The sequence below is a fragment of the Balearica regulorum genome, chromosome 3 (genome assembly GCF_011004875.1).
Source record: "Balearica regulorum gibbericeps isolate bBalReg1 chromosome 3, bBalReg1.pri, whole genome shotgun sequence".
Taxonomy (NCBI): Eukaryota; Metazoa; Chordata; class Aves; order Gruiformes; family Gruidae; genus Balearica; species Balearica regulorum.
In genome coordinates, this window is record NC_046186.1 from 122,136,535 (window position 1) to 122,154,128 (window position 17,594).

At 36.0% G+C, this 17,594-nt stretch overlaps 1 protein-coding gene across 13 annotated transcripts in view; it reads left to right on the forward strand.

The window, feature by feature from the left end:
- USP34 (ubiquitin specific peptidase 34) overlaps positions 1 to 17,594 on the forward strand; it is a 133,724-nt gene that overhangs the window by 25,638 nt on the left and 90,492 nt on the right. For 12 of the 13 annotated variants that reach the window (XM_075749836.1, XM_075749837.1, XM_075749832.1 and 9 more), the window contains 4 exons: positions 3,381 to 3,431; positions 3,603 to 3,752; positions 9,119 to 9,186; positions 16,816 to 17,008. In XM_075749836.1, the coding sequence (XP_075605951.1) occupies positions 3,381 to 3,431; positions 3,603 to 3,752; positions 9,119 to 9,186; positions 16,816 to 17,008 (462 nt within the window). Of the gene's footprint in view, positions 1 to 3,380; positions 3,432 to 3,602; positions 3,753 to 9,118; positions 9,187 to 16,815; positions 17,009 to 17,594 lie in introns of those variants that run through there. The other variant, XM_075749843.1, reaches the window with a different exon arrangement.

A 17,594-nucleotide genomic window follows, 5' to 3' on the forward strand; every position in this document is an offset into this window, starting at 1 on the left:
AACTCATTTACTGAGGTTTAGAATTTAATTTTGGATTTCAGTCTAGAGCATGTCTTAGTTGAATTGAGACAAGTTACTAGTCCCAGTAATGGGAGCACTTTCAGGCTTGGACTCAGTCCTCAGGGGATCATAAAATAAAAATCCCTGTTTTAAGTGTGTCATCCGTACTTGTAAGCTAAACAGATTCCTGAACAGGCCAAATCTGACAAGAATTTGTTGGGAGAAGCTGGTGTAGCTCTCCCTCTAAGCATTTCTTTTGCCCTGGAAAAAGGGAAATTTTCTGATGCAAAACAGACTCCAATCTCCACTGTCACTGACTTCAGAAATTCCTTTTTCCAGATTCTTGAGGTGAATTGACACAATTTCATTGAGTCATCACGTCCAGTAAGATTTCTCCTTGCCTAGAAATGGCCAGTTAGGCTGTCATTAAAAAAATTCCAATGCAAGGCTTTCACATAGTATTGTTACCTTCTGGTAACGATTAGCAGTCAGTATTACTCTTAGCTTTTGCTCTGCATACACCTCCAAGATCTTTGTTCCTAATGGCAGCAGACAGACAGAGGACAAATCTTGAAGTCTAATCCTCTTCTCAGGTGCTTGCCAAAGCTGTTTTACACTTGACCATCTAGTGGAGCAGAAAAACATTCGTGTGAAAGTAGTTTAGGAGTTCATGAAATTGGATGAAAATGAACAGTGAAGCAAGATCTGATAGTCAAAAGGGTATCATCCTGTGGATTCTTTCCTTAAATCATATGGGCTAAGAATTATTTTTGTCCCTTACAACATTTCTGAAGTGAGAGACTGAAGACCCTGGAAGCCTGATTTGTAGCCAGAAGGGCTGCGTACTCTTGACAGCAGAAGCTACTGTGAACTAGTGGCCTTGCAGAGGGCAGAAATGTCACAGGAGTATGCTGTATAGAGGACAGTGAAACTACATCATGTGGAAGTAAATCAAGCATATTGACAAGTCTGTAGTCTTGACCTGTGTAAAATGAATCTGTATAGACAGAATGGTTGTTGCAACTTTTCTTAAACTGATGAGAAGCCTAACGAAAAAGGTCTTTCTACTAGGTTTAGATTTCCAAAATCAGCACACTTAGTTACAATCAGTTAGAGGTTAACCCACTTCAGGACATAAATACTGAAAAAAAAGCTGTAAAGATAACATCTGGAAACACACCATTTGCTTCTGTTGAAATCTACCAATATTTTTGGTGCCCAGAGAGAGAGGCCTTTGTGTCTGTTTTTCATCCTAAACAAAATTAACTCAAAATATTTTTATAAATATGGTTGGTGTTTTTTTGAGAAATGTTCTTACCTTTGAATTAGTTAATTTTGTGGGGGGGAGGGAGGTGTGGTATATCATTTAAGAGATCTTGCATACAGGGTATTTTAAGACTGTATGCCCTATTCTACTTTTCATTCTGTGCAGCAGGAGTAACACCTAGAATGGACACTTAAGAGGGAAAATAAAAATCTAGAAAATGGAGGCTCTTAAAATCCTGTACAGAAAGAAGCAACGATGTAAACGCACTCCTGAACTTTGCACTGTCTCAGAATGAACAATGAAGCTGGAGGGAGTTACCCAACCATTTAGCAGTTCTTGACAGAGGATGAAATGAAAGAGGAAAAAAAAAAGTCAGTTGTTTAGGTGTTTGTAGCTATAGTCCCTGGTTCTTTGGAGTCTTGTAATCTCTGCTGCTTCTTTTCAAGTAAATATTTTCTTGGAAGATAGCCCTAATTAAGTGCCCTCCATCGAGATTGTGTCCATATCAGACCTCTGCTAGTACATTTTATCTGAAGCGATGGCAGTTTTTGATGCCGTATTAGATTCCCATGAAGAATTCTCCGATCTCCTTATAAATTTGATCTTAACGATTTCTCACTCTATTCTGTTTCACATCTGCAAGAACAGAAGTCCCATTTCCAGACTCAGTCTCTCAACTGCAACACTTTTAGTAAGCTTTGCAGGACTCGTGCAACAGTCCATGAGTTTTTGATTCCTGTATTCGAAGAACTGTAGTTCACTTGACAACAAGTCTCTGTTTTATTCAAGGACACTAATGAAATTTCTCACACTCTTTCGGCAGTTTTCATGAGCAGAGTGCTGAACACCTTTTCTTGCTACTTGAAAACATACCACCTACTGGCTTCAAAGCTGTTTTAAAAATAACTGTTAGAGTATCACGAGTTCAGGCATGACTTAGAGTTCAGCAGAATAAAAAAGAAAATAAATGCTTGGATATAATATAAGCATATTGAATAATTCAAAATGTTTGTATCACACTTAATCCACCCAAAGTTGCTTGCCTCCAGCATCCTTTGGTACAGTTTTATGAAGCTTACTCCTACACAGCTGTGTGAAATATATTCAGGAAACTTCATTAAAAAACTTAACTTTGTTAAGCTTACATTTGATTTGTGAATTTGAGAACTGGGTGTTTGGCATGGAGGGGCGGGAAGGAGAAGAATGCATGTTGTAACTACCTGCAAGTATCCACGGCAATGTTGCGGTTTTGCAGTCAGGTTTTATGATATCTTCGGTGCCCTTTTGCCCCCAGCCATATGCAAGATACACACAATAGGTGTAGCAACCCTAATAAAGAAAATTCCTGCTTTATACTGCCAACAAGTGGATGTTGTGAACATTAAAAAGAAAAGCTATTTTTCCAAACCCTTTTCAGTTTAGTACTACTGGAAAATAGATTTCTTGTTGCAGCAGATAGCTAACAGATTGATAGGGTGACACAATTCCTTCCCTCTCTTTATTTAGCTTAGTCCTATAAAGACACTTATTTTATATGATGTGTTTTGTTATATGTACAAGAGTATAGTAGTTGAAGTTAAAGAATTTTAATGTTCTGATGGGAATGAATAATTCCACAGTTTAGCCCCTTAAGTCATTAACTGTAGGATTGTAGAACATCCTACGTTTCATCTAAATTCAGATGTTTGGATATATGTCTCATCTTTATGCAAAAATTGCATTCAAAAACACCTAGACTGGTTCGTTCTGTAATTCTCAGGCTGGTGTGCAGCTAGTGTGCCAGACTATCCCCTTTGCAGTATTCCTGTTGAAAAAAATTGGTGATCGGAAGGGGAGTGGGATTGAAGAATGACCTGTTAATCCAGTTATTGAGAGCCACTGCTGAAATGTCATCCTATGTGTCTATTTGTGTGCTTATAAGTACATCTTAAAAAGGTAAAATGGTGAACTGGAAAACTATGTTTTGCAATGTAAAAGTGGAGCAAAGTCTTCTAAATTAGCATTTTATATTTTTCTGTTAGTTGACTGTAATATCTGTTAAGGGTCAGTTGTTTTTGTTCTATAAATGTATTTTTATTGCTTCAGTTAATTTTATTTTTTTCTTTTTAAACAGGATATTTCTGCTCAAGAAAGCAATATATTAGGGGCGTTCTGTGATATGAATGTAAGTTGTCCATTTCTAAATAGGTGCACATTTCCTAGAAACTTAAAGTAGCCATGTTTGCTCCTCTGTATAGATTTCTGTTATACTAATGTAGCTTTTGAATTTCCCATATGTGTGAATGGATCTAGTATCGATTGTTCAAATTTTTTTTTTTTTTTTACATATTTCTAGGATGTAGAAGTACCATTGCACTTGCTTCGTTATGTTTGTCTGTTTTGTGGAAAAAATGGCCTTTCCCTCATGAAGGATTGTTTCGAATATGGAACCCCTGAGACACTGCCATTTCTTATAGCACATGCATTTATCACAGTGGTATCTAATGTAAGTATGCTCTTTAAATTCTTTAATGTTAAACACAAAAAGTAGAAGGACTGAAGTTTGGAAAATTCTGTAGGACCAGGGAGGGAGAAAAACACTAAAATTTTCCTTGTTAGGAATGTGATGTTTGCTGGTCCACTGAGCATTTCGTCATCCAAACCCTATATGTCTCCTGTAAGCACACAAGTAGTTTTGCCAGTTTATATCTAGATATGAAGATTATAACTGCCCCAGAAAATACTTATAAGAACATCGTCAGAGGTCATTTCTGTCCCTGAAATTGTGTCATGGAAATGTTTTAAGCTTCTTCAGGCTTTATTAACTTTCTACCTATTTCCTATGAGGCACAAAGGAAAAGCCTATGGATTTCTTTTCTTCTCAATTTCCTGTGATTTTGTATCATTATACACATTTGCAGCATGGAGGTAACTATCTTTTATTTTCATTTAGCTTTAGAATACGTACCCTTCATCATTTCTCCATTTTGAAATAATAGTGATTTTTTACTAGCAGAATTACGAATTGATTTTAGTGGAGATTTGAAGGAGATTGGCGATAGAAATAAAAACCAGTCTCTGAGGAAAGACATGTGAAGACTTAGTGCAGTGTGAGAATGTGAAGTCATGACTTGTCTTGTGGATGTTACAGACGGATGAAAAGGAAAACAGTAGTTTGCTATACCTTGTATGAAGTGAGTTTAACGTAGTTTTGACATTGGTTGCAATTTGAAATACTTAAAATCAGATCCTTCCTTCCACACATCTTCCCTCCTTCCTTGTTGCTGTTACTGACCAGCCAGGATGATTTTCTAAATAAGTATTGGAATATGTTTGCATAGAGGCAACCAGTGACTGAAATGAAGCTAGTGTTGGTGATCTATATCACTCACTCCTGATCCTTTTAATGTAAAGGTTCTTAACTTGTAGGTCAGAGAACAAATTACGAAGGCCGTGATATGTTCCGTTCTTGTAAGCTTGCATAGGACGAGTGTTGCAGGACCTCTGTGTGTTAAATTGTGGAGATATGTTATCTTCTGGCCCTTTCTATATGATCTGGTGAGCTTTCAAGTGATAATCTGATGAGTTCTTCATCTCTAGCTGTTGTCAGCACAGCCTGCAGTCTTCATCAAACCATCTGCTGAAAGTGTATGGTCTTGTAGGCTATTCTGGTTTAGAAGTAAATTTCGGTCATGGAACCAAACATTTTTGCATGTCTATTTTTATTTTATTTTCTGTGAAAATGGGCAAAACTGTTCTGAACAATGAGTGGCAGCTCCCTATGACACCAGCATTTTTTTCAACAAGCATTCTGACTGCAAATCCCATTTCCTAGATATCCCATACCAGTGTACGTTTATAAACTGCATCTGCCTTTTTTGAAGTCTTTGTTTTTCTCCACGTAAATTGTTTATTTTCTTTATTCTAAGTGATGTGCCCTAACCCAAGATACTTCTCAGCAAAGTTTCTCCTTTCAGATAATTACTTAGCAACTTTGCATTTATCTTCCGTTCTAGTAGGTAATACATTTAGCGGTCTCTCGCAGCTATTTTAGATGAATGCTATGGCTAAACCTGCCAGATAAAATGAAATTCATCCCAAACCATAACCAACAGAAGTACTGTTTCTACAACCTCTTCCAGCATTGTATCTTTTACCTTTCAACTGGAATCCTTCTTCTGAACTCTGTCTGGCTTTGCTGGCAAATCTGTGTGAGTTAGAGGAAAACTGTTTTTTAAAAAAATTTATCTTTAGATTTTATCTGTCAGTTCACTACAGGAAGGTACAGGAAAATGTTTTATGTGTAATGTGCTTTATTCATCCACTTTCTGCATTTTGGTGTCACTCAGTGTACTTGTCAGCAGTGCTTCTGACTTTCAAATGCCATGTTTATTAGTTCCAAATGAGGCAGCTAATTTTTTTGATAAAATACATTTTACCTTGCTGATATTAAAAAAAAAAATAAATTTCTCTACCTCTATAAGTCCATAAGCTTCTAATTTTGACGTAATGTTTCTCTTTCTCTGTTTCTTTTCGTATCATCTCACTGTGTTATTCATATAAGTTAGGTAATTATAAATAATTTAATAAATGTTTCTGATTGTGAAATGAAATACCAAAGTCCAATAAAACAAAAAGAAGTGTTCACAAAACTGTGGGTTTTGTGAACAAAACGTTGGTGGTCTCAGTAAGAACTCTGTTAATCTGACTTGGTTTTATCCCAATGCATTTGAGTTTATGGGATTTATAGATAGTGTGAGATTTATGAATGACCCGGTTGATAATAGCTCAAGTGAACAGCTCTGCAACGTCAACTGTAACTGGTTCACAACGTGTAAAGCCAGAACCATTGTGTGTAGTAACTCTTAAATACATTTTCGCAGTTGTACTAACTCTTGACAGTGGCCGTTATTGTAAAAACTCCTAGAAATATCCATGCTGGAATTTATTTTGAAGTCTGTGAGATGAATGAGTTGTTTAGCTACTACCTTAAATTTTTCAAAAATGTTTTCAGAAAGATTGTAGTGTGGATGAACCAATCAATTTCTCATTAAAAAGTTAGGCTTAGTAGTAAGCTCCAGGAAGTAGAATGGCTGAAATTGGAGTCAAAGAAATAATTTGCTGAAAGCCAGTAACATTCAGCTTTTAGCAGACAAGGCTGCAGAGTGGTGTGGAAAGCATTTGCTCTGTTCCACAAAGGAAGGTGAATATCCCATTATGTGTGCTCTACAGGTGCGTGTAAGAGAAGACCACTACCACAAATTAGTAAAGTCTGCAGGGAACTCAGCTACTTGTTTGTGATTACTAGTGTCTCCTTTTAATAGAAGACACTAAAATTATTGAAAAGATGTTTCCTTGAATTTTTTTATCCAGCAAATCTCATTTGAGTAAATGTCTTTGTCAGACAAGCTTATGTTTGTAATAATAATGCCAGCAAATGTAATATAATGCAATTTACTTCACTCAGAGAGTTGGCTAGTTGGCACTCTGTCTTTTTCTGTAGCTCATGGCTCTGCAAGATGCTTTCTTAGCAACCTCTATTGTGGTAGGACTTACTGTTCCTTCTCAGGATATTTCTTTACTGTTTTTTTAGTTAGATACTTGGTTCCTCTATTCTTCCCACATTTCATATTCTGTGGTATTTGCTCAGTCTAACTACCTGATATTGTGTTGGTCTCCTTAAAAAACTAGCAGACACAGAGAAATCAGTGACCGACAGCTTGTTCTGTGCAGAGTTTAAACCTCACTGAAACAGCCTGTCATTACTTCATTCCAGTTTTGTGGATGCTATGGAGGAATAACTGCCCTCTCAGTAGAGATTAATTAATTGAAATAATGCTGATGGTTTCCAAAATATTGGGTTAATTTTCCTGTATGAAACTTCAAAACTTAAGTCAGAAATAAAAACTGTTGAGATGCATTGCCTTTTGGAAATGAACTACCAATGATAAAGAGCAAATAATTTAAAAAGTGAAAAAAGCTTGAGAACAGAACAGATGCAGTAAATACTTTGTCTTATAAGCAGGTGGGAGCAAAAAAAAAGTATGATGAAAGTTGTGGATTTAAAATGTAATTTTATATGTTATTGTCATGGTTTAACCCCAGCCGGTAATTAAGCACCACGCAGCTGCTCATGTAATTTTATATATGTTATTCTATGTCATTTCATTTAAGTAATTTAGTATATTTATATTTGAGTTCATGATGAAAATTACATTTTCATTTATAACATGTGAAATTATCCATTAATTCAATTAGACGAATGAAGGTTGTATGTAATGCAAGTACACAGATGAATGAAATGGCTTTACAAGTTTGATTTAATACAGAGTGAAAATTACTATGAACAATGAAAGCTATAAAAACAAAATTATAAAAACATTTCCTACTCTTACTTCACAAAGAAATATATTTGCTTTTGTGTTTCATACTGCATATGCAAAAGAGTACATCGTGTTAAAAATCAAATTGTGTAAATACAATAGTGTCTTTGTCATCCTTACAATTCCTTGTCAAAATGTTATTTAATTCCTGTTTCTAGAACAAGCGTCTTCTAGTTACACTTTCTATCTTTGGGATGTTAGCATTTTTTTCTTCTTGAAACTGCCAGTTGGATTCGGAAACTTATTCCAAATGTGGTCTTTTTTGCAATGTGAAGATTTGGCTGGTTTGTCTTGCAAAGTAGGTTAGTATTGTTACTGTGTAGTGTTAGTTGCATTGTAAAAAGTGAGTCTGAAAAGATTTTTTTCAGAACTGACTCCAAAAGTTATTTGGCTAATTCCGGAAATGTTTAAAATAAATGCCGGTGATAGAGTTTTACTACAGCCTAATATTTTTCTCTCCTGGCAAGAAAGAGAATTTAGATTTTCTGCGTACAGAATTTTCCAAAATCCTGGTGAGAATTTGGTGCTTAGCCAGAATGTATTGCATCAGTTACAAGGTTTAAACATTCTTTCAAGAATAAACATGGAGATGTAAATTGACATGACAGCTTTGTGTGACTGGTGGTGTTAGCTATTCACAAGATTTGTGTGTGCACATGATTAAAATTATGTGGGTAGTAGTAACAGCTGCTAATGTTTCATCTGTGCGAGATCCCTTACCTGGCACGTAGTTGTCTTTCTGTAACAGGTTTAACAGGCTCAGCATTCCTTTTTGAAATGCAGATGGAACTTCTAACTTTGCCTGTGTAAGTAGTTTGGTTGGTCCTCTTTTCCTCACAGCGGTGCTAAATAGCTGTTTCAGGGTTTTTTTTCCTCTGCGTACGTTTTCTTCCTGCATACAGTTTTGCAAAGGTGGTAAAGGCAGAATGGTAAATATGGGAATGCAAATATAGAAGTAAAAAAACTGTGCTTAATCACTGGTTATAAACATAATTTTATTTTATAGGATATGTAAGCACTAAGAAGCAAAACATTAATCCAAGTCAAATAATTTTACTTGATTTAGGAGAGATTTGCACGGAACAGAAAGAGCAGGATCGTTTTCTTTAAAAGAACTTTAAAAGAAGAAGGAAAAAGAAACCCCACAAGACTGAGTAGCAGTTTTTCCTACTGAAGAAACTACAGAAAATTAAAAAATGAGATATTTGGGCAGTATGATACTGTTTATATGAAGTTTGTATTTTCCAATTGACTAGAAGAAAAGATGCAACTCCTGTTTATAAGTCACAGAAGCATTCTTCAGATAACAGTTTTGAAAATTAGAAAATTAAGAAGTTGAAAGAATTGAAGCTGAATGAAAAACCAACAACAAAGCCTTTTTTTGAAGTGGGGTTGCACGTGCAAATGTAGAAGCAATATTTCATTTTTTTACCATTCTCATTAAATGTCATTAATGAAATTTTTATCTATTTATGTTTTTGCATTATAGATCAGAATATGGCTACACATCCCTGCTGTCATGCAGCACATTATACCCTTTAGGACTTATGTTATCAGGTAAATTTTTAATTTAAGAATTTTTCTTGTGGGACTTTGACAGCACCTATTTATCATTTCAGCTGATACACATTTAATTGTTTGAGTTGTTGCTCTGACTGTATCACTTCATCAAGGAGAGTGAAGGTAATGTTTAGAGTTAGTTTGGGCAGCTCCTTACATCTTATCTGATTTCAGTATCATCAGATCAATCTTGTTGATAGCATTTGTAGTGTGACATCTAGCCCCATTCTGACATGTCGTGTCAGGTTCAATTATAATATGGGTTCACTTACTGCAGTATCTTCATAAAACTTTACATAAAATTTGCAATGAGACGATGTAAGAAGAAGAGCAGTATGTAATCATTGAGATTTCATATACTGAGTTGCACTGAGTTTTAACACTGCTTCACATTTTGATGTTCTGTATTTCCAGCTGGCAGGAACTGAAGTGTGATCAAAAGTCTACTCGCACTTCTATGTATCTAAATATATCCAGTCCCAAAGATTTTCTTTATATCAAGCTGCCTATCATGAAAAACATTTTCAAATTAAAGTACTTATAAAGATATTTAATTTTACAAGCAGATTATTTTTATTGGCTTTCTCAGGACAATAGAAGAAAATCCAATGAACTGCTGATGAAATTATCCTGTGTATGTGTGTCTGCCCGGAGGTGGAGGGGTGTGGTCACAGCTAACTCTCCTTCCCATGGCCCAACATTAAACTTTTCTGCTGCAGACAACCTAAAAGGCCACTGCTTTTGCACAGGCCCACAGTTCCTCCAATGCTCGGGATTTCCTATAACTGTTATATTAGAAATGTGCTTATACTGGTCTTAGCTTACTTCCCTCATAGCAATAAATGTGCCTTTACAGATAATATTGTCTTAACTATACCAGTAATCACACTCTTAACAAAAATAATTACATTGGCAACAAAAAGTGCACAGAAAAATGTTCAGAACTATGTTTCAAATATAAAAATGGTTTGTTTTTAATTGTAAAGAATTTTGACTGTAAAAAATTAAGCACTGGCTTGACTATCCATCTATCTTTCTATAACATGGTCTCTACCAAAATGATATCAGCAGAGAGAAGACGATTCTGATCTTTTATTAAAACATAGCTCTCTCCAGTTACGGTCCAGACGTGTGCACTCCTTTAATGCTGTCATCTTTGAAATCTTACAAAGGTAATTATTTATCATGAAGCAGTCTAGGAAGGACAGGCAGAGGATCTTGCAGTTCTTGTCTCCGTACATATTCCATTAATCGTTGTTCATGTACCTGGGAATTTGGTTCATGAGCCTTACCTATCTCTCTGCAATGTATGGAAATTAAAAAGAGCATTGAAGGATCAACAATTATAGATAGGCTGATAAGAAAGAACTTGAGTGAGACAGAATAACACAGCTTGCAGTCTTTGCTGTTAATCCTCACTTGCTTGTCATCCTATAATTCTGAAAGCATTTTCTGTTTTATAACTGTAGGTGTAATTAGGGTCACTGGAATGAATAGAAGATTTTTTTCCTGTGTTCTCCTCTTCCTCTTTACTTTAGCCATAGACTATTGGCATCTGATTTAAAATGTGATTTGTCCACAGCTTCTTGCCATAATGTTCTTGATGTCTGTTCTTAGCATTTACAATACGTTCATGTCAATCAGAACAGTGATATTGGTACAGGATACACCTATAGGAAACACCAGCAGCTTAGAGAAAGAAGGGGATGTTCTCCCAGTTTCCATTTTTCACAACTGAATCCTGATGGGAGATCAGGGTTTTCTCAGCAGTATGAAATCCAAAGCTTTGTGAAGGTGTACTTACGAGGTGGGACATGAAGCTTGGAGGCCATATAACAAAAATAATCTCTAGTGCTTTATATGGGACAGAAGTTAACACAGATGCCTTCGGTGAAAGATGACTTTCTTGATATATGCAGCTCACCCCATGTGGTTGTCAGGCTTACAGATCTTGTCTTAGCAGCTTCAGTCTCTAGGTCTCCATCTGCTTTTTACTTTAGTTAAAAAAAGCAAACATAATCCTGGGCACAGCAGCACAGCACCTTTGAAAGCAATCCTGCAATACCTTCTGCTGTTATGCAAAGAAAGAAGGCTTGGAGAGGGTTTTAGTCTAGAATGAGCTCTTGGGGCTCTAATTGACTGTTAGTCCAAATTATTGCTCATGGAGATTCCTTGCAAGAGCTGCATTTTGGAGTGCTGATCAGCATAAGCAGAGAGATCACCTCACTGGCATCTTAGTAGCATCTTTTATCACATGAGGTTAACCTTTATGCTCCTGTTCTGTGGTTATTTCTACTAGGGCTAGATGAAATGAATAGCAAAGTGTGTATTTATGTGGAGAAGTCCACTGCTGGAATTTGCAACGATCATGGACACAATCCCATCATTATTGCTGCTACTAAAAAAAGACTAATTAATACTATTTTCTGCCTGAGGGATGGAGCACTAGCAATCATATCTTGCCTCTGAAAGGCCTATGTTTTTAAGCAGTTTTGGAAAGAAATAAAGGACATGCTTTCAATAAGGAAGGAAAGTGGTTTTGACCTCATCGAAAGGAAGCTTTTATTGATCCTAATACCTTAGAATTCTGCATTTCAAATTGCAAAATTGTCATGAAAAAAAGAAGACACTTACTGACAGAGTGACTCAAGAAAATAACTCATAGCTTATTGCAATTATAAATGAGGGCAAGTTGTTGATGATGTTTCTTTATAAAAGACATTGGTTCCAGCTGACTTCTACCTTAAGATCAGAGATGAGGGATGCTCTGCATGGTTCCAGACATTGAATGCCTCAAGAGAGCAGTAGCTATAAACAACGATGTTTTGAGGACAGTGTTTTTTCAGTGGCAAGATTCTCGACTGAAAGTGTCTTACATAGTTCTGTCCTTTAAAAAGACAACTAGCAGTAAAGTCCAGTTTTATGAGAAGTAAGAGATAAAGTTGTATGTCTGATGTTGTAAGTGCCTCTATAAGCCACTCCAAAGTGCTGGATGCTATGAAGGAAAAGACCTAAAATTTTTCTTTCTTTGACATTACAGTTTCTATTACCTACTTAATGTTCCTCTGGTAAAATCTGAGTGATGTGCAGCGTTAGTGCTGACCAATATCATATTCAGTTCTGACTCTTTTTCCTCCTCTCCCTTTTTCCTCTCTCCTGCTTCAAGATATATCTTGAGATTTTTTACGAAGGATTCGTGCCTCTGCCCCGGTTAGGGAGAAACAGAACATTCTGTTCTCAAGCACATTGAGAGGAAATTGCAAGCGGCAGTTGCTCTGTGTTAGCCGTGTAGTCCCAGCACAGGGCACAAGCCTAGCACTGGTATATGCAGAGGAAGTGGAAGCTCCAGACAGAATTGTTGATCCACAGTGCTTCCTGTGGAATACAGTGAGAGAGAAAGCAGCTGAAAGCATTCAAATTACTCTTCTGCTTAAAAATACTTTTCTGAAGAATCTGGGTTTTATGGGAGTGCCTGAGACCACTCCTTGCTACTAAATGTCATGAAAAACTCTTATAATAAGCCTTGAAGTTTTCAATTACAAAAAAATATTTCACTCTTCCAAAAATCTCAACACTTATGCTGTAGATACAAAGAATAGGTAAGTCAGGAGACAACAGGCAGGCTCTTAAGTGAATTCTTCATATCACTGAGGGGCTCTGACTCATTCTGCTTGATATGCCTTTTGCAGCTATGGTCCAAAGGAGTCATATTAAGGGAAAAAAAGATTATTTCACAGCTGAGTAGCTGAAGTCCTGAAGCATAAGATGTGATCGTAAGCGTTACATTAACATGGAACTGCACGTTTAAAACGGAACTCTCTCTATCCCCAAATACAGCAAACTTAAATAGTTTCAGTAGACTAATTTATTTTGTTTAAATTAATGTATGTGTTGCTTAAATGTAGATAATATATATTTACTGATTATTTTAAGTTTGCCAGGCTGGCAGGACAGGTCCTATACGTATATAGACTATCCTTTATGTATGTGTATAAAAAGAGGTATGTTTCTTTCCAAAAGTCTCATTTAGGCAAAAATGTCAGATTTACTAGATCGCACAGATCCTGAAGTATCCTTCAAATATTCCTTTAAGACTTAATGCTCATCAGAATGAAAATGACAAAAATTTAGGAATTATAAAAAAATAATGAAGGACAGAATGGAAGCTGTTATGAAGTCATTATATCAATCAGTCAGATATTCACATTTATATAGTATATACAGGTCTGATCGTTCCATCTTGCAGATAATTACAGAACTACCTATGTGATAGGAAGGACAACAAAGAAGGTAGGAGATAAAAAATTACGTTGATAGGAGGAGAGAGGTAGTCTAGGGTGGGTTTTTTGACAGGGAGATGGCTGTTATATGAGTGATATGAAGACAATAAATTGGGAGTGATAATTCACAGTTTTTCAAAAACAAGAAATGGAGAACATGCAATACAATTGTCAGGTTGCAGACATAAGAGAAAGGAGACTGTTTCTCGTGTGAACATAATTGTGAAACTAACTGGCATAGGTTAATGAGCAAACCAAAAGTATAAATAGAGATAAATGAATTCACAGTAGTAGATAGCTTCATCCATTTTTTTAATATATGGGATAAATCTTTCATCTACTTTTAGAGTGGCTATTTTGGGCTAAATAGACCTTTTGTCTGGCTCCAGTATCACTGTTCTTATGTAAGGCAATGCAGCGAATTTACAGTTAGTCAGCGTAAGGAAAGATGTGTCTTAATTGCCAGTGCTAGCTAAAGATTTCTTTTTTGTTAATAATAACATTCTACTGGTAAAAGCATAAAATGGACCCAGTTTAGTGATGCAGATGGGCTTAGGCCGCTGTATCTTTCCACAATAAAAGTGATGCTTGGCCTACTCTGCAAGTTTCTGTAGTTTTAATCCTGGTAGTAAAGATACAATCATATTTGATTTATGACCAGTGCAGTAGCGCCAGTAAATTTTCGAGTGTAGATGCAGTTATACTCATAAAGACAAGTATGCTGTCTTCTACATTTATACTCTGCCTGGTTAGAATAACCCAGTTACATTAAAAAGCCTAGGATGCAGGTTAACAAGTAAAAAGTGCTCTTTTCTCTGTAGCTTTCTTTAGCGCCTTGGCAACACAGATGATACTGCTAAAGTGCTTCTCTAGCTGTGAAAATGCACCTACCTGGTAGTTTCAGTTATTATAAAGTAGGATTTTTTGAAAACACTGTCTCTTAATGATACTATAGTACAGAAAACATGACACAAGTCTGATTCAGGCTTGGGCTAAATACAGTAAATGTGCTGAAAGAACCTTAAAAATGTTGTTGTAGTGTGCATTTTATGAATGAAAGTAGGTTTATACTGATGCTGTTGCATTAAAATCAAAAACATTTTGTTATATAAACTAGGTTAGTAAGTTGCTTCACCAAATTTTCTAGTGTGAGGAAGATTTCTGGTGAAAGTCCTCTTACAGAAATCTAGTGAAGCCACAAAAGCTCCCTTCTTTCTCTATATGCAGATCTGTGTCCATTCCCCCCTGCCTGTTGCGTACAAGCACTCTGTCATATGTAGAATGAGAAAATTCATATAATTTTTTTAACATCTTTAAGATCTTTAGAAATCTTTCACAAAACGGTTGAGTGTGACTTCACGTGCATTATGAACGTTGAAGAGCTTTGGGAACTAGGGCTGAATGTAGTTTGCGTATAAAAATGGGGAGATAAAAACTGGTCTGAGGTTGCTAATAGTTTTATTGAGATTATTATGTTTCAACATGGACCAATCCTTTTTTGTTTTCATCAGAGTGTAACTCCTCTCATCTGTCTGTAGGTTAAAGATAGGTCACTACGTCTGGTTTGCTGCTGAACTTTTTCAAATGAGTATTCCCTTCTCGTTGCTACTTTTCTTTTGTTTAGAAATCGTTGCACAGAAGCATTATTTTCTTGCCATGATCTGGTTTCCAGTGCTCCACAGGAGAAGACAAATTTCACAGTTAGTAACAGTGAAGGATCTGATTGCCTTGGCCCTGAATGGTCCTTCTTTTGTCCTACTGTTACTTATCTGTGATTTCTATCATAGATCTACAGCCCCTATGAATATTTTCACTGAAGTCTCTTTTCTATGTTTGACAATGTTAAGTATCATTTAAGTGTGTTTATTTTAAGGCCTCTAGACAAGAGCTGTGAAAAAGAGCCTTAATCTAAATAAGAATCAGGGTTCGTATTTTTGCTTTTTAAAAAAATTTACTGATGTAAATGCAAAGGAATGGTGCATAAATCTAGTTAAGTGTAGTTTAAAATCTCTTGTGTTTTTAAAAAGATTCATGCATCTATTTGGCTGCTCTCCAAGGACAGATCCAGGCTTAGGCTGTCAAACAAATGGATTTTTAAAGCATTTCTGTATAGTTAAATCTAGTTTGGATGTAGTTGAAACTGCAAAATGCTGAAGTACAGCAGAAAAAATTAATTGTGCTAACCTACTATGTATGTAACTTTCACTGTGCAATCTTTACTGCTTCAAAATAAACTCAGGAAAGCTTGTTTCCGAACATTTTTCTCTTACGTATTCAGTTTAGAAGAAATTCTCAACTGTGTCAGTGTTTGAGATGTGAACTTTACAGGCATTTCAGTATAGATTTTCTTGGTATGTCTTGATCTTGTAGTTGCTTAGGTAAGACTGAGGTTCCACTAGCTTCTCTAAGTTAGTTCTTAGAAACGATTATCTCTTCTGCCTCGCATTTGCAGAGAACATCTGTATTGCAACTCATTGTGCATGATTAGGTGACCTCTTAGATAAGATGTCTGCAGTAGGGTGAACTTAACTGTTTAAAATTCTTTAGCATTTTTGGTTTCCGTGTAGGATTCCTAGGATCCTTGGTGATGCTTCTCATGCATCCTTAAAGATAATAATTACTGTCAATAGAAGAAACAACTTGGGCATATGTTCCTGTACTAACCTGTTGCGAGAGCAGTGCTGTGGCACAGGGAGTACTGATGTACAAGCACAGATGGCATATAGTTATGGCAGAAAAAATGTGCATGTACCACGTTTACTCTAATTCTATCAGAACGGGATTGCACAATTCTGATTTTTTTCTGCTATGTGACTGAGGCCGCAAACAGGGATATATTCATCTTCAAAGGATTCTCCCCGTACAGAGCATGCTGTTTGTGGTCCTTTGACACTGTTTCCAGAAATTCAGTTTTAAAGTGTATTCATATGTTAAGTGTACTGTGACACTTCAGTTGTAAAGAAAGTAAATAGAAACGATGCAGCTATCTGGAGATGACACTTTTCTATGAAACAGATACGAGGTTTAGGCCTCCAGCCTACATTTTCGAAGAATTCCATGAATTTCCTGTCATTTTGTGGAATGAGAGAAATCTAAAAAGGTTTAAAATAAGAAATTTATTTACTTTTTAAAATACTCTGCATAATTCTGTTTTTCCTCGGTTTTGTTTTTTTGTTTGTGGGGTTTTTTTATTTTTATTTTTACCAACTTTTGATAGTGATATTTTAAGCCTTAGTACTCTTACAGCTATTGGGAATATATATTTGCTGTAATCAAGATGGTGTTCTAGGAATGTTCTAATTTGAATCATGCCAATTTTTTTTCTTCCATTTGTAATTTATTCTAGGTATTTATGTAAACTGTCAGACCAGGAGTTGCGACAGAGTGCAGCCCGGAACATGGCAGATTTAATGTGGAGCACAGTTAAAGAACCATTGGATACAGCCTTGTGTTTTGATAAAGAAAGTCTTGATCTTGCGTTTAAATACTTTATGTCTCCAACTCTAACAATGAGATTGGCTGGGCTGAGTCAAATAACAGTAAGAACTTTTTAAACATATAAATAATATTTAGAAAAAAATGTTTCTTTTTGTGTTTTATGAGTTACAGACTTGGTTTGGGGGCTTTTTTCAATGTGTGTAAACAGCAGAATCCTCTTACATGCCATCTTAGGAAATTATAGTCATGATTGTGAATATAGGGTTGACTGAGAGATAAGTCCAAGTGATGGCTGTGTTCTGCAGCATATGGAACTGTACACATTTCCTGGACAACTTACCGTGCTAAACAAAACTGTCTTATAGCCACGTTTTGTGACAGCCATGTTGAAATTAAGTCCCTTGACATGGCTATATTTGTTGTTTACAAAGGCTTTCAATCTGTTTTCATTTTTACCTTTACAGTGTCTTGACTCTACTGTAATTAGCTGCTGCTTTGTGTTGTACATACCTCTCTTTCCTGTTTGTTTAGTATAGTCTGTTTCTCAAAAGAGAGCATTTCTGCGTTAATTAGCAGGAGACAGAAGAGAGAAATACATACTGCATCAAGTAGAAATAGATTAAAACCAAAACAACCCCACCCTTCTGTTTCCCATGGAAATGCTCGGCATTGCACCAGTGAAGATAC